Source organism: Muscardinus avellanarius, assembly GCF_963383645.1.
Source record: "Muscardinus avellanarius genome assembly, chromosome: 16".
In the NCBI taxonomy this organism is placed as follows: domain Eukaryota; kingdom Metazoa; phylum Chordata; class Mammalia; order Rodentia; family Gliridae; genus Muscardinus; species Muscardinus avellanarius.
In genome coordinates, this window is record NC_137802.1 from 62792464 (window position 1) to 62810783 (window position 18320).

The 18320-nt window shown below is 37.2% G+C and overlaps 1 protein-coding gene across 1 annotated transcript in view; it reads right to left on the reverse strand.

Moving 5' to 3' along the window:
* The window catches only part of LOC308275761 (ABC-type organic anion transporter ABCA8-like), a gene marked incomplete at both ends in the record, with an annotated part of 54489 nt that overhangs the window by 26032 nt on the left and 10137 nt on the right, over window positions 1-18320 (reverse strand). Inside the window, 9 exons of the mRNA XM_080714114.1 lie at window positions 320-439; window positions 2548-2687; window positions 6983-7073; window positions 7516-7654; window positions 8568-8743; window positions 9566-9676; window positions 10377-10435; window positions 12063-12231; window positions 16852-16999. Coding sequence (XP_080570240.1) covers window positions 320-439; window positions 2548-2687; window positions 6983-7073; window positions 7516-7654; window positions 8568-8743; window positions 9566-9676; window positions 10377-10435; window positions 12063-12231; window positions 16852-16999 — 1153 coding nt within the window. The remainder of the gene's footprint in view (window positions 1-319; window positions 440-2547; window positions 2688-6982; window positions 7074-7515; window positions 7655-8567; window positions 8744-9565; window positions 9677-10376; window positions 10436-12062; window positions 12232-16851; window positions 17000-18320) is intronic.

Consider the following 18320-nt stretch of genomic DNA (forward strand, 5'->3'; position numbering starts at 1 on the left):
CACCTCTAGAACTTAAGATTTTTTTGTTGTTCTTGTTTGTAACAGAGTCTCACTAGCTTGCTGATAACCTTGCTGAATTGCTGAGGCTGGCCTCAAACCCATAATCTTCCTGTCCTAACCTCTCAAGCACTGGAATTATAAGTGTGCACAACCACACCTGGTTTCGACACAGATCTACAGAAACATAAATGACACAGACACATTCATCTTTGATCCCCACATTTGGTAATTACACCGTTGGAACCGGGTCCTCCTGAGATATAGACTGCACTGGGTGTGGTAAATACTTTGCGTAATAATTTTAATGCATTTTCTTTACCTGGTTCATCCACTGCTGATTTTCCTTCTAGTTTCAGAAACACCTCACTCAAAGTTGTCATGGAAACTCCATAATTCTCAATTCCCAGTTCAGGAGAGTTATCAAGATCCTTATAAAGTTCTAATAAATAAATACACAGCAGTGAATCAAAGGCAACCAAAGTCACCTGCAAACTGAGGAAATTTCCCCAAACTAAAAAGTACAAATATGTGAAAGAATACTTGAGCCCATAGAAAATATTTTAAAGAATAACATGGTATAATAAGTTATAAATACATTATATTTTATAATGAGTTATATATTTTACAATTTCCACATATTATTTTCTATTGTGTACTACATGCTATAGCTAAAATAATACTTTTGTGATCAAATAACAATTCACACTTTTATTAAAATTCACTTTTTAAAATTCACGTTAGCCTTTTATGGGTCAAATATGACTTCTGACATATAGTCACCTATATGTCTATTAAAATTCATTTTAGTCTTTTGTGATTTGCTTTACCAATTTAATTAATTTTGGAACTTTGGATTTCTCAACTCTGAGCTAAACTTTTTCCAGAGAACAGGAAGATGAGAGCCATTCATGCTATAACCAAGAAAAGGGAAAAAAAAAACTAATTTTTTTTTGAGAATTAGTTGGATGATAATGACTCTTCTTCAAGTCAGAAAGTATCAGACAAAGCATATATGTAGGAGATAAGTCATTTAAAATATTTTTTCTGCCAGGCAAGGTGGCACATGCCTACAATCCTAGTACTTGGGAGGCTAAAACAGGAAGATCACAGGTTAGAGGCCAGCCTCAGCAACTTAGCAAGACTCTTAGCAACCTAGTGAGACCCTGTTTCAAAAACAAAACAATAACAACTACATATATAAAAAGGGCTGGGGGTATAGCTCAGAGGTACCTGTCTGCATAGATCTGAATTATAGTGGGTAACTAAGGGAAGCTTAAATGAAAACCTGCTGGGCATAGTGGTCCACGCTTGTCATCCCAGCATTTGGGAGGCGGAGACAGGAGACTCGCGGTCCTAGGGCAGCCTCAGCTACTTAGTGAGACCCTTTGCAACTTGGTGAGACCCTGTTTCAAAATACAGAATAAAAAAAAATAAGGCTGGGAGTGTAGCTTGGAGGTAGAATGCCCTGAGTTCTTTCAGCAGTACCACAAAAAAAAAAAAGAAAAAGAAAAAAAGAAAAGCAAAAAAACTAATTCCAAATCATAGAACAGTTATAGAATCCTGAGGTTTTATTCTGGAGTGTCTACCTGGGCAAAAAGATAAGTTAGAATCATCTTGTCTCAACTAGAGAATTTTATACGGATAGGTAGAAGACAATAAAGATTTATAATGCTAGTGAGCCAGGCAGGCATGGTGGCAAGTGCCTGTAATCCCAGTATTTGGGAAGCTGAGACAGGAATGAGGCAGGAAGATCTCAGGTTCATGGACAGCCTCAGCAATGTAGCGAGACCCTGTTGAAGGTTGAATGTCCCTGGGTTCAATATCCAGAACACACACACACACACACACACACACACACACACACACACACACCACAAATGTCAACGAGTATTATGTGTCATTTTTCATTTTACCTGACAATTTTACAGAATGTCTCTAAATTTTAATCACTGTTAAAAAGCACTGTCTAGAGTTCTGTCAACACTTTGCTGAATGATTCTAAGGAGCACTTGCGGTGTTACCATAACATGTATGTACCTGAATGACTTTACAGGGTAATTCATGTGTCTTTACTAACCACAGATTGCTTCAACTACTCAATACAAACCCCCGATAGCGCCCCATCAGCAGAGAGCAGAGACCCTGAAGGACAAATATAACTAGCAAACTTCTCTATAGTAGCCACAAAAACCCAGTGTTAAAAGCCTGGCCAAGAAAAATGGTTACAGCATAGTAGTTAAGCCAGAGGTTTCAACCATTTGTGTTCATGGGCAGTGAAGGGTCCTAGAATATTCTTTTATTATACTTAAATGAGAGAGAAGGACTGAAAGAAGCTCTCTCAAATACCCAAGCATTACAGTGTAACTAGGAGAACGTAATATTTCCCACAACAGATAAAGTAATTGCTATTTGTTACTATTATTCTTTTGATCATGTTTCAAGACCTGAACACATCATAAGCTCTAAATAAACATTAGTTATAAATATATCATCATTCCCATCATTGTTACGAGTATTACTTCATTTTATTCCTTTGATGTACGTTACCTGGGAATCTATAGGTTGTTTCTAAGGGTAATGTATAGATCAGTTTTCTCTCACTTTCTGCTGATAACTTGGCATCGGGGATGTGATGTTTAATGAGTGATGTTACGTTTTCCTGAATACATACTTCATTCAACTGCAAACTAATGTTAAAAAAAAAAGGTATATGTTATTTAACGTAGTCTCCAATAGCAGGGAAATAAATTCTCAGCTTCCTAGCTCAAAGAAAATCAGTTAAAATGTAAAGCAAGAAGTCACCCATGCCAACATAAGATAGAGGAGAAAAACATCATTAACACAAGTGTAATGGGGGCGGGGGCAGAGTATGAGCTCTTTGGAATGACTGGTCGGGTTACTGGGGATGGTGAGAGAAGGCTGATAACGGCCCAGGTGCTAAGTACCAGGAGGCATCAAAGATGGGGACTGTGTAAGATAGATGATGTTGAAGGCTATGTCAAAAGACAGTTTAAGTTGGCCAAGTAGGATTATTGTACTGGCTCAAAGGACAAGGGGTTTTTGATAGTCATAGATACCAAACAGGCTCAGTTACTCAATTTAGTCATCAAATGCAAGCTTCCTGAGTTCTTCATATGAGACAAACCTTACACTAAACACGACAGAATTGTCTTGCCCTTGAAAATTGTCTCCTGGGAGAGACGGGAAGAAATAATTAAAGAAACAGATAATGATTATCTATAATAAGTGCTATGAAATAGATTGGGTTATAGAGAGAAATTAATGATGAATGAATGTGGGCTTGGGGAGCGGGGATCTCTAATTTTAGCTTCTTTGTAGTGTTAAACCTAGAACTTTGAATAGGAAAAAAGAGAGAAAAGAAATGTATTCATTCAAAACTACCACTGCTATTTCCCCATTGCAGAAGGACAAACCAACCAACAAAAATCAGATAATCGAGGTTATTAAGTATATAGTACTTTGAAACTTGATTTTACCATTAGGAAAAAAATGTGATTTAACCTATTTGAACTGTTTTTTCATTAGTAAGATAAAATAATTCCTGATATGTAAGATTGTTCTAAGAACTGAAAGAATGGTAATGTCGACCGACACTTAGCAAGCCCTTAAATTTAATAGCTATTTTATTTAATCAAATGCATACATCAAAATTATTCTATGTACTCACAAGGCATGTGTGAAGTTAAAAGGCTATATATTATTTTTAGAAGTAGTGAAATCCACTGAGTGAATGGCCCTGAAGTAAAAAAAAAAAAATTCTGGAAATCTTTCTTGGACATTTACAAGAACTTCTGCAGGGTGTATGGAGGATTTCACCAGTGGAAGAAGGGGGTTAGCAGACTTTTTCTGCAAATGGATAGATAGTAAATATTTTAGGCTTTACCTGAAAAAGCTGTTAGACCTGTCTCTGTTGCAATCATTCATCCCACTATAATGTCTCAGGAGCAGCCATAGGCAATAGATAAGAGAATGGGCAAGGCTGAGCCCCATCAAACTTTATTTACAAAAATAAAATGGGAGTCTGGATTTGGTCCATGGGCCATAATTTGTTAACCATTGGCTGAGATGGAGAAAATGGTTATTATGCCAATGATGGCTCAGAATGTATTAATAAACTCATGATTTAGGCAGGAATCCTGACTAACATTTTTTGTTTTAGAACAGAGTATTCTAGTATTCTGCCATGCAATCAATGTTCTAGGCAACGTACCATTTATTTTTCTGCAATCTTTATTCGCAACCAGGAGCTATTAATGACATTTTGTAAGTGAGAAAACCTAGTTTTAGAGACTTTAATTAATTTCTAAGAAGAGATTCAAAGAGTGCTTTAAGAATTTTTTTTTAAACTTTTTTTTTTATGGTACTGGGATTGAACTCAGGAGCATCCCACTTCTGAGCTACACTGCAAGCCTTATTTTATTTATTTATTGTTTTGTTTTGTTTTGAAACAGATTTCCACTGAGTTGCGAAGGGCCTAAGTTACTGAGGCTGGCTGCAACCTGAGATCCTCCTATCTCAGCCTCCCAAGTACTGGGATTAGAGCTGTGTGCTATCATACTTAGAAAAATTTTATGTACTTTTATTGGTGCATTATAATTATACATTATACATTATAAAAAGGTCCAGAGAGTGACCAAAACATACATGCACACAGCACTTGGTGTGTTTTCCTCCAAATCCCCCCCTTCCCTCCTCTTCCCCATACATGCTTCTGAATTGGCATCGATAATTATGTAAATGTGTATAGCATTCATTGAAGAGTTTCCTTTATCTTCCACTGTTTTACTGGAATCTTTCCTCATTCATCTGAGGTCCCTTTTTGCTTTCCAATTACTTTCTAGTTTCCACATATGGGTGAAAACATACAGCCCTTCGCTTTCTGAGACCAGCAGTTCTCATTTAGCAGAATGTTCTATAGTTCCATCCATTTTTCTGCAAATAATGTGTGTTATTCTTTATAGGGACTTCACACAGGACTGGAAGGTTAACCAAGTATACACGAAATGTTATCCAAATTACTCTTTAGGAGTTAAATAGGTGTTCAAGAAACAGCCAGCCTCAGGAAAGGAACTCAGTAACCTCAGGAAATGTAGACTACGGTAGGACGTGCATATGAATCATGAATATTTCATGTGAACTAGAGAGTGTTGACTTGGGCGAGGGTTTATGGTATGGGAGTTATGATTATCACGAATTAATTAATAACATTATCAAGTGCCAGGCATGGTGGTGTATGCTTGTAATCTTACCCAGCATGTGGGAAGCTGAGACAAGAGAGGAGGCTGGTTCGAGGAAGCCTCAGCTACTACTTAGTGAGGCCCTTTGCAACTCAGTGAGACCCTGTTTCAAAAAATAAAAGACTAAAAAAGAGGGCTAGGGGTGTAGCTCAGAGGAAGAATGCCCCTGGGTTCCATGGACCCCAGTATTGCAAAAAAAAAAAATGGAAATGGCCCTGGGCTACAGAGAGATGAATGAGGTTCCCCTGCCCCACACGCTCTTTCTTGTCCTTCTTCCTTTGGCCATGGAGTGACGTGAGAAGAAGGTGCTGCCAAACTATGATTCCTTAAACTTAAAGTCTCCAAAACTTTAAGAAAAACATCTTTGTTCTTTGTAAACTAGGCAGTCCAAGAAACACAAAATGGACTAAGACATAAAGAAAGGCTATATTTTCATGTGTAAAGTAAAAGTAACATTTCTCATGTTGAAAGCAGACAATTTAAATTAAAGAATGTTGCCGGGCGTGGTGGCGCACGCTTGTCATCCCAGCATTCGGGAGGCTGAGACCTGGAGGATCGCGGTTCGCGGCCAGCCTCAGCTACTTACTGAGACCCTCTGCAACTCAGTGAGACCCTGTTTCAAAATAAAGAATAAAAAATAGGGCAGGGGGTGTAGCTCAGAGGTCAAATGCCTCTGGGTTCCATCCCTAGACCCACCAAAAAAAAATTAAAGAATGTTAAGTATAATATCTCTGAATTATTTTATAAATAAGTCAAATATGCTACTATCCAAAATAATAATAATAATAATAATAATAATAATAATAATAATAAATAAAAGAGGAAGAGCTGAGAGAGTAGTAGCCACTAGGCTACTTAGGAAATTATATTAACATCCTGGTGTGAGAGATTAGGGTGTAAAATATGAATGTTTCAGTTGAAAAATGTCCCTTAATATATGTATCCCTTAACAAGTAACACATTGTAGGTACATTTTCTATCACATTTACCTAAACTATTATTATTATTATTATTATTATTATTATTATTATTATTATGTGTGTGTGTGTGTGTGTGTGTGTGTGTGTGTGTGTGTAAAACTGAGGATTAAACCCAGGGGCATTCAACCTCCGACCTACACACCCAGCTCTGGTTTTTATTCTTTATATTGAAGCAAGGCCTCACTAAGTTATGGAGGGCCTCACTAAGTAGCTGAGGCTGGCTGCAAATTTGCAATCCTCTGTCTCAACCTCTCCAGTACTAGGATTACAAGTGTGTCCCACCACACCCAAGCTCTTATTGTTTTTATTTTTTTTAATGCCTGCTGCTAAGGATTGAAGTTAAGGGCATTCTACCTCTGAGCTACAATCTCAGCCCTATTTTTTATTATTATTATTATTATTATTATTATTACTAATTATTATATTTTGAAACAGGCTTTCATTAAGTCACTGCATACTGGCCTTGAATCTGCAACCTTCCTATTTCATCCTTTCTAGGATTACAGGTATGTGCCCCCGCAGCCAGCTTTTTTGCTGCTGTTTTAGATTCTTAATTTGTAAACTCTGAAAATCAAAATCCTTCATATATGCCTACGAGCTATATCTCTATCTCAACACAAATATGTGCGGATGCATGAGTAATCACTTCTGGATGGTAATAAAAGGGTTTCTTGTGTGTTGTTATGAAACTTTAAACGTCATGCCCCACGCTAGCCCAATGCCTATCTCTCCTCTACCTCCTACCTTAAATGATATCCAATACCCCATTTTTTCTTCAGAAACAGGGAGGAGCCTGCACACTTCAGCCTCCCTTTGGAGAGAAACACTTTCCTATCTGAAAAGGAAGAGTCAAAGAGAAAAATCCATTAAGAAGCTGTCCATTTTTGAGAAAAGTCAGGTACTCCTCTGTGTGATTTGATTTAAATCCAGCCATTTCTATAATTTCAAAGACAGAGCTTAAAAAGGACTCAAGGAGACAGATGTATCTTAATCTAATGTGTGCACTGTAGGTTCCTACTTAGCAGAAAGGTTAAACCATGTGGATACACCTTCTGTTATAGAGAACCATTGCACTGCATATTTTAATTGACTACACACTGAAATAATTTGAATATTTCAAGTTAAGTTACCTCCATTTTGCTTTAAAAAAATCTCTTAGAATATAGGCTTTGTTACTTCACAGTAAGTGAATACAGATGCTCAGAATACCAATCCACATTTCTCGAATCTCTTAAAGTTCTCAAGAGGATATTTAGTGGAAACCAGTAACGAATTACCAGCCAGAATGTCGGCCTCATCCATGAATTGCGTACTGAAGACAATCACACGATCTGCCCTTCGTTCTTTCAAAAGGTTCCAGATGCAGTGTCTTGAAAAGGGATCCAACCCAGCTGTCGGTTCATCCAACAGAAAAATCTACAGAGGAGGGAGGCACATTCAGTAGTTTCTTTCGAGGCGAAGTTCTTCCAGAAAATAGGATCAAAAGCATATTATATAAAACTATATTACATGACATATTATTTTTTGCAGTTCTGGAGACCAGAACTAAGATCTTCTACATGCCAGGCACATGTCCCAATATTGACTCTATCTCCAGTCCTTATTTATATTTTAGAGGGAATCATGGTTAGGATTTTGCTCTTATACTGAATGTTTTTTTATAAATATTTTGTCATACCTGTCCTTTGCAATTATAAGGCTTCCGCTATTATTCAGTTTCGCTGTCTCAAATGTGAATTTGGCTGCGCACTTACCCGAGGATCTCCTAACATGGCAATCCCAAAGGTTAGCTTTCTTTTCTGTCCACCGCTGAGATTCTGAGCCAGAATGTCCTGAATATCCTTCATTTCCAATGCCAATAAAACTCCTTGTACCTAAACGAAGGACAACATTTATGTCCTACACCAAGATTTCTTTTTTTCTTTTTTTTTAACCTTATAATAAATACAAAAATGTAAAGTATGATGGTTAAAAACATGGATGCTGGAGCCAAACTCCCTGTTTTCAATCCGTCTTAATTTACTGCATAATCTTGGTCAATTACTTGTTCTCTCAAACCCCAGTTTTCACATGCATAAAATGGAGATAATACCTGCCTCATAGGGTTGTTGTTTTTACACTTTAATTTAAGGATGTGCTTGTTACATTGTAAATTAGGTGTAAATAACTTGCATTTTCCTATTTGACATGCTTGTTTAAATTAGATCTTCCTATCCAACACTTACACAAGGATTTACACACAGATAATTTAACGAAAGAAAAACTCAGTGCAAATAGTACTCAACAATCATACTTTGACCGGTGTATTAGTTCTAACTCATTTATATACCTCTCTGTCCACGTCTCCTGGCAGGATCCCTCTTAATTTTGCAAATAGTCTGAGGTTTTCTCTCACAGTGAGGAAGTCAAATTGTACATTAGATTGAGGACAGATTCCAGTGATCTTGATAATATTGTCCAGGCTGTCCATTTCTGAAAATTTATTATTATACATGGCAACAGAACCTATCACACAGAATAAATATTAGTATCAGGATAATGAGTAAAACAAATTCATTTCTAAATGAAAAACCATTATCAACATATATGTCAAATTTTAGATATATAAAATTTTTGTCAAGGTTTATGCAATTCAGGCATTATGAAATTCCATTTTATTAGTAAAGTGAGTTGAGAAAAGAAGTTCCCATCTGCAGTTTTCCCCTGACATGTCATTCTCTCTGTGCGCCCCTCTCATTTAGGTTTGGTGAGATTCCCAATGGGGTCCTAGCAAGTGTGATACAAATAGGGGCTGATGAAGAATTGACTTGCTGTGTGACCTATCCCCTTTTACTGCTGGGCTGGGATCATGGAGAATACTGGGTGTGGAATTTCAGGCTAGCCTCCTGGGAAATGAGAGTTAATGTAGAAATAGAAGCATGGTCTTCCTAACAAAACCTTCTGTGAGTGGGGCCATGTTAAATTACCCAGCCCCATTCACTTTAGCCCAGAAAATAAAAACTGCCCAGGTAACCTGCAGAATCACGAGAAAACAACAAAACAACTTTATTGCAAGCCACTAAATTTGGGAGTGCTTGTCGTGCAGCAAAAGCTGACAGATGCAGACTGGAATGCCAAATGGTAGCTCATAGCCATGAAAATAGTTATCATGAAATATCCGCATTCTACTTATTCAGATTAAATATAATATGTACTTTTTATAGAATAATACTATAAATAACCTTCCATCTTTCATTGGTATCTATCTTTGTAGTAAAGAATCAGAAGGATTTTATATTGGCTGCTGATATATTCGTCAAATTGACTTTGGAAAAAGAGAATCCTTACCTTTGGTAGGAATAGATAACCCACTAAGAATATTTAACAGTGTTGATTTTCCGGCTCCACTGTGACCAAGTATTGCAGTGATTTGGCCTTCGTATATGTCAAATACCAGATCTAGGAGGGGAAAAAAGAAAAGAAAAAGGGATAAGATGAAGAAGAAAAAAAAGATAGGAGGAAAGAAAACAATAAAAAACACAAATAAAATTATATTATGGAGCCAATCTTCTATTTCTTTAAAGAGTCATATTTTTCTGAGTATGTATATATTGTGTTGAATTCAAAATAAAACTAATACTTCAAAACATTTTTCAAAATGTCTCTTCTAGAATTTTTTTTTAGTCACTTGGTTTAAATGAAGGAAACATACATGAGTCTCTCAGGTTCATTGACATTGCCTAGCACATTTTAAATGGATGATAGTGCTTATTCAATGTAAGAATAGATCAACAATAAACAGCCACATGGCTAAAACTCTTCTGGAGTGATTTATTTATTTATTTATTATTTTTGCAGAAAAAGAAAACACCTAGAATCTACCAGTACCTTTAGGATTACAGAAGAAAAATTGGATTTGAAAACAAAAATAAAACACCCAGAATATGCTTAGGATACCTCCATATAGACTTTGAATACATGTAATTCTATAACACTCATTTTTAAAACTTTTATGAAGTAGAAGAAATGGGTTGGGAGGGGAAATTTATCATGTGGCCGAAATCATTTTTTAAATCTCAGATACCATCACTAATTGATAATCCAAAGCAAAGTGAATTTAAATAATAAAATCAATCAATATATTAATAATACTTTTTACCTTTCAAAGCTTCTACTTTATCAGGCTTCCCTTTATATTCTTTTGTAACATTTCTGATTCTGGAAAAGAAGAAAAGCTACTACTCATTTGACAGTTTTAATTAGTTTATAACTCGAATTAGGTCACTAAGATTGGACGAGTCTTCTCTTCAGGGTACAAGGAGAGCTGGGACTTCACTCTCAGGCAGCTGTGGTGGTGTCACAGAACCTTCTAGAATACTGTTTTCCAGCCTTGCTGCGCACGAGTATCACCTGAGTAGTTTCTGTTTTTTTTTTTGTTTTTTTTTTTTTTGTTCTGTTTGTGGTCCTGGGGGTTGAACCCAGAGACATTCTACCCGAGCTAGATCCCCAGCCCTATTCTATTTTTTATTTTGAAACAGAGTCTCACTAAGTTGTGGAGTTTCTTCCTAAATTGCCAAGGCTGGCCTGAAACCGTCAATCCTCCTGTCTCAGCCTCCCAAGTACTGGGATTACCAGCGTGCGCCACCACGCCTGGCTATTCATGTTTATAATTGAGTGAAGCGCCAAGGAGACTGAAGAGAACCAACAGGAAACATTCCAACAGGTCAAGTAAAACCACGGATTTGCTCTAGGCTGCTCTGCTGCGGGTGAAACTTAGCTAAGGTTGTGGGACAAATATAAATAGGGGAGATAAATATGGGATGGCTAAAATGAAGAAAATGAAAGGGATCTGGACTCTCACTCAGCTGCAGTCATCTGAGACTATTTGCAGAGGACCAACTTGCGTGGGTCACAGAGAAGGAAGAGCTGAAGAGTCCGACCTTGAGGACTCTCTTCCTATTTTCTTATTTGAAAGAAAAATTGCTGCCTCCAGACAAAAGGGGCGTTTGTTGTCACCAAGAATGAAGATGTCCCTGGCTCCAACGGGCGCATCTTCTGTATTTCCTTTATGCCTGTCTCACTTCCCATTCCCTGCTCTTTAGTTTTAAGAAGCAATAAATAAAAAAGGAAAGAGAAGTTACAAATTTGAATATATATATATAGATAGATAGATAGATAGATAGATAGAGAGATATCTCAGAAATGAAGGGTGGCCAAAGTGTGGATACATACTGCCAATCACAAAAACGAGAGGAGCAAGGTGTGGTAGTTCATGCCTGTAACCCCAGGACTTGGGAGGGTGAGACAGGAGGACTGCAGGTTGGAGGCTAGCCTCAGAAAATAAGCCAGACTGTTTCAAAAATCAAAATTAATGTAGGACTGGGGATGTAGCTCAGAGATAGAATGCCACTGTGTTTCTTGGTTTTAATCCCCAGTACCAAAAATGAAAAGAAAGAACAAAGGAAGGGAGAGAGGGAGGGAGAGAGGAAGGGAGGAAGGAAGAAAGGAAAGAAGGAAGGAAGAAGGGAAAGAAGGAAAGAGAGAAAGAGAAAGGAAGGAAGGAAGGAAGGAGGGAAGAAAGAAAGAAGGAAAGAAAGAAAGAAAGAAAGAAAGAAAGAAAGAAAGAAAGAAAGAAAGAAAGAAGGAAAGGAATGAATCCAGGCAAGAATTTTGCTGAATTATCTTCATGGGTGAAACCTAAATTTTTACTTAACGTAGACAGGATGGCCAAGCATGGGTGAGGTGAAGTGGAACGGTCCACAGAGCCCAAGGAGAGCTCTGCTTGCCTCAGCTTCTGAGTACCGGCTCCCAGCCTCGGCCTGATCTCCCTCCGCACCCTCGTTACCTGATGGCTTCTTTCCCATGAAATTCTGGAGACATTGGCTCAAAACAGTCACTAGAGGAAGGGTTGAGATCTACAGCATCTTCAAGGTCTATATAATCAGCTTCTCGTTTTCGTGACCAAAATGAAGACTTTAGGAAAAACGAGGGTGAATGTTGGCGTCCGTATTCATCTACAAACAGGAGACATTTGGCCACTGGATCAATCACCACTTTGAAGGAAAGTCATGATCACGCAGCCTTGTAACACAGCCCCGTGTCTCTAAGCCTGAACCCCTGGTCTGTATAATGTAATGGTTTTATTTGCATTGTTGTTGTTGTTGTTATTATTTTGTTTGTTTTCAGTGCTGAGTATTGAACCCATGTGTCTGGGCATGCTAAGCATATTCTCTGCCACCAAGCTATGACTCAGCCCCAATGAATATATATATATATATTTACATCTGAAGCTTCATAAGAAAAAAAAACACCAAAATATCTATATTGTAATAATTGCTCCTTATAGGAAGTAATGAAATTGACAAAATCTTTTCAGCAGAAATTTCAATAAATGTTCTGAAAGCCAGGGAGGAGGGGTACGCAGGGTGGGATGTGCAGGGAAATCATACGTAGCTGTGTGCTTTTAGCATAACTAACTTCAGTGTGATGTACACTTGCAAAGCATAAAAAAATAGGTTTTTAACAAAGAAATACAGAAGCCAAGTGTGGTGGGGCACACTTGTAATCCCAGCATTTGGGAGGCTGAGACAGGATCATGGTTTGCAGACATCCTCAGCTACTTAGTGAGGCCCTCTGCAACTCAGTGGGACCTGGTTTCAAAATAAAGAATAAAAAAATAGGGCTGAGAGTGTAACTTGGAGGTAGAATGCCTCTGGGTTCTATCTCCAATACCAAAGAGAGAGAGAACGAGAGAGCGAGAGAGAGAGAGAGAGAGCGAGAGAGAGCGAGAGAGAGAGAGAGAGAGAGAGAGAGGGAGAAAGGGAGAGGGAGAGGGAGAGGGAGAGGGAGAGGGAGAGGGAGAGGGAGAGGGAGAGGGAGAGGGAGAGGGAGAGAGAGAGATTCAGAGAGATTCAGATATTGGAGTAAAACTGCAAACTCTGCTGGGCCTGCTGAATTCTGTACAGGAGATCAAGTATTGTTGCATTAGCATAGGGAGAAGACATTGAGAAGTGAATACCGGATATATAAAATGAATATTCCAAGAGAAGCTGGAATGGGACTTAGCAAAAATAAATAATACATTTACAAAAAAGGGGAGAATGGGAGAAGGAATTTATTCGAATTAGAACTTTTGTTTCATCACCAGACACTGAATTTCCTCTGGAGCAAATTCATAACAATAAACATCCTGCAGGAACTTTACCCACAGCATATTTGTGCCTCACTGTCATTTGTTTTCTATGTTAGGAAACAGTGAAATTGGAGAATCAACTGCTCTACTGTTTTGCAGTTGACTTCCGCCGTGAGGTTGGTGGATTTAAACCTTACATCCACTTTACATGCTTCGAGCTTTATTCATGTTTTGTGTACTGAAAGTCCTCTGTGTACTTGGCAAAGGTATGTTTTTAGCTAGTGCCTATATCTTCTACAGAATTCTGTCGTTTTATCCAGCTAATCTTTTGGTCATTCATAGTTATTACCTTCAAATGGATTTTGAACAATGTCACCTCTGATCCTAAATTCAGTCTTTGAAAATCAATAATAATTAGGAAGAAAATTGAACAATTTGGTTGTTTTGAATTATTAAAAAAAACTTCTTAGTAATACTAACAAAATAAAACGTGTCTAAAACTAGAAAAAGAATGCATGTGAAAAATACCTTCATGACTTCAATAAAATGTTGCGTAAGAAGCAAGGCAGAGAGGTGAAATAATAGTTGATATAACTTGAGAAAACACAAAGAAAATAACATTTAAAATGACGTGATTAGAATGTGTTTGAAACAGGGACTTAAAATGAAATAAGTCATATAATGTATACTAAAAGAAAATTTAAATTGGTTAGCAAAAACAGTTGGCCAAGGTATCATTAAGCAATTGCAAACAGCACCATCTGTTTGTGGGTACACTGGAAATAAACCCACTGGAGAAGAACAGATGTGGGAGAAAGTGTAACTAGCATCTTTTAAAAAATAGAAGAATAAAGGAAGAATTAATCATTGCAAAGGTCACCAGAATAAATGTCTTGACCTAACAAGGAGGTCCAAACCTTACAGTCTAAACACCAGAAAGAAAAACTTTTCAGAGTAAACACAAACTATGTCATGACTATTTTGTCATAAAATCAAAGCCACAAACACAGAATAGATTAAAAAAAAGTGTGTATGTTTCTTAAAGTGGCAATGTTAGCAAGGGGTAGAAAGGCTTAGAATATTTGTAACTGTGAAAATAATTTTGTTATCTTGTCAAATAGTACTAATCTCTATTAGAAAAAATAAAACAACCACAAAATTTATCAGTTAAAGTAATTTCAACTGCATAATAATTGGATTGGCCAAAAAATTGTAGATTGTGGCATTTAGTGTAGATTTTTCTAAAAGCCAGAAACTGGTATCATTCTTAAGAGATTATAAAAAAAATGTGAACAGTTCACTGCTTCTGGACCTCTCTCTGTGCTTCTGCTCTCAGTATTTCCATCTTTCTCCTTCCAAAGTGTTTATTTTTTGCTTCATTTATAAAGGGCTCTTGACATTCTATATTAAACTTTCAATAAATCGAGCAGGAAAGGTACAGGCCCTTTCTTTGATTCTAAAGAGGAGGAGAAAGCCTTCTATCAAAGAAAATTCCAGGTCTAGCCGGGCGTGGTGGCGCACGCTTGTAATCCCCGCGCTTGGGAGGCGGAGACAGGAGGATGGCGCAGGTTCGAAGCCAGCCGCGCACGCTGGCTTAGGAGACCCTGTTTCCAAAAATGAAAATGTAAAAATAGGTCTGGGAGTGTAGCCCAGAGGTAGAAGGGCTTCCAGAAACCCCAGTGTAATTTTTTTACACCAAAAAAAAAAAGAAGAAAAAAAGAAAAAAAGAAAATTCCAAGTCCAGACAGATTCCCAGCTGAATTTTACAAGACCTATTTATTATAACTCAGCCCAATGCTTCTCAAATTATGAACCAGAAAGAGAGGGAGTTATTCCAAAGTCATTCTATGAAGCCAGTATCACCTTAATACCAAAACCAAACAAGGATGCCTCCAGAAAAGAAAAATCACAGACCAATATCCTTGATGAATGCAGATGATTAATATCTAAGCAAAACACTAGTGATTTGATTTCAAAACCACATCGAGAAAATTGTACACCATGACCAAATTGGTTTCATTCTAGGAATGCAAGGCTGGTTCAACACACACAAATCAATAAGTGTCATTCACCACATAAATAGAACTAGGACAAAAAAATCACAGAATCATCTCAACAGATGCTGAGGGTCATGTGTCTTTTCTCATAAATGAAAGACAGAAAGAAGCCAAGAGACAAAACAGACTTCAAATAAAGGAATTTTGGAAGGGAGGAGGAATGAGGAAGAAAACTTGATGAAGGAATTAGTTCAAACAATTCTATGTAGACTTGTACAGATATTGATACCAATTTCAATGTTATGAATGGGGAGGGGAGGGAGCAGAATAAGATCTGGGGGAAAAGTACCAGTACTATATATATGCATATTTATATCACACTAAACTTCAATAAGATGCATGGTTACAATGCACCTTTGAAGGTATATTTAAAAATAAATTAAAAAGAGGGGAGATAATGTCCTCCAGGCTCAATCCTGTTGTCCCAGTGACAGAATCGCGTGCTTTTCATGGCTGAATAATAATCCACTGTATATATACACTACATTTTCTTTGTCCATTCATTCATTAGAGAACATTTAGGTTGTTCCTAGAAAGTGCTTATTGTTAATAGTGCTGCAATAAATAAAGAAGCACAGTCCTCTTTGATATACTAGTGTCATTTTCTTTGTATATATGCTCAGTAGTGGGACTACTGGATCTTATAGTAGTTCTAATTTTACTTTTTTAAGGAGCTTCCGTACTCTCTATTTTTTCCATATGGCCTTACTAATTTATATTCCTATGAAGCATATAAGAGAAGCCTGGAGGACATTGTGTTAAGTAAAATAAGCCAAACCTGAAAAGACAAATAGCACATATTATCTATCACATGTGGACTCTAAAGAAGGTCATCTCACAGGAGTAGCTCAGAAGAGAACTTAGGAGATCTCAGGAAAGCAGGGTGGGGGGAGAGAAGAAGATGTGTCAACTGTACAGAGTTGCAGATAGGAGAAACAAGTTCTCATAGGGGTGACTGTAATTAACAATACTCTACAGACTGTTTCAAAATTGCTATGAGGTAGAATTTTAGATGCTCTCAGCACAAAGAAGTGACCTGTATATACTGTGATGGATATGCCAAGTCTGTACTTGGATTATTATACATGTATGCATGTATCCAAATATCAAACTGCATCCCATAGTATATATACATATGCATCCATTAAAACAAAATAAGAAATACAAATAAAAGGAAGGAGAGAAAAGTGAGTCAATATTTTGAAGACAAGAGAAGAGTGAAGTTCAAATAAAGATTAATGACTCAATACACACAATTTAGGCTTGAATTCTAAGCAGTCAAACAGCAAGAACGAAATGGACTAATTTAGCCAAGAGGTAAGACATTGTTCATTTCCTTGATGGTGCACAAAAGGATTCTTAAACACAAACATTGCATAGGAGATTCGTTCTTAGAAAATAACATTATTAAAGTGATGCTTAGTCTTGATCACATTACTACTTACTAGGCAACGTCTTTTCAAAGTACATCATCAGTGCCAGATAGAGGAGCGTGTCAAACACCAACATAAAATGTGTCGCTATGATTAGATATGAACCATTTGACGAATCAGGAAGTGCATTAGAATTTAAATCATAGTCCAAGTGTAAAAGCTGAATTAAAAAAATTAAGAAATTAGGTTTATGGTACATTATAAACAATTAGGATAAGTGTAGGCATAAAATAGCTATTACTTCATTCTGGAAATAGAAAGGTTAAATAAAGACATGGCCTACTTTATGGTCCTCAAATCTATAGAAAGGCGTGGGTATGTGAACAACTATTACACAGTGTAATTATGACTACAATAAAAAGAAAATGTAAATGAAACTGGAACATTACGAAGCAACAAGGAAACATGGCAAAGGGGGCATTTGAGCTTGAATGTAGACTTTTACCAATAGGACACAGTAGAAAGTTGTGGGGCTCCTTCAAGACAGCCATAGACACAAGAATTCTCACTCTGGGCAAAAACAGTACTTTAAGGGTGTGTTTAAAGAGACCCAGTGAGCCGGGCATGGTGGCGCACACTTGTAATCCCTGCGCTTGGGAGGTGGAGACAGGAGGATCGCGCAGGGTCGAAGCCAGTCCCGCTGGCTTAAGAGACCCTGTTTCCGAATAAAAATATAAAATAGGTCTGGGAGTGTGGGAGTGTAGCCTGGAGGTAGAAGGGCTTCCAGGAACCTCAGTACCACCAAAAAAAAAAAAAAAAAAAAAAAAGAAAGAAAGAAAAAAAGGAAGAAAAAAAAAGAAAGAGAGAGAGAGATCCAGTGAGAAGAGTGGGCTGTTCAATAATGTTGGGAGTTAAGGAGTGCTTTATAATTAACAATCCTTTTGTTAAGCACTAAATACTGGATATATAAGAACTAGCGTTACCATTTAAATGGAGAGAAGGAAAGGTGAGTTTGTTAAAAGTCAAAAAAGTATTTTTATAAAAAGAATCATAGTTTACTAATCAATTAACATATTTTAAGGTGTTAACTTTTAAGTTCATGCCATTTTATTTTGTGCTTTTGATAGTCAAGTGTACTTTTCAATTCCTAAACCAAAATATGAACAGAAGCTGATCTCCTAGAAGTACAGTAAAAGGGTGGTTGCCAGGGGCTAGGAAGGGGTCAGGGAACGTTAACAATATGTATTTGCAACAGCAAATATATATTTGGTTGATAGCTTATGAAACACTTTGTCTGGTCTCTAAAGAATTGCACATGAATCGTCCAACTCTCAACACTCTCTAAATGGCTTATTTTTCTAGGTCGAATACTTTCAAAGCTTTTAAAACTTCATCTTTCTGGGTGTGATGGTACACCCTTATAATCCCAGTCTTTGGGATGCTAAAATAGAAGAAAATCAGGTTTGAGGCCAGCCTTAGCAACTTAGCAAGACCGTATTTTCAAATAAAAAATAAAAAAGGGTCAAGGGTGTAGTTTGGAG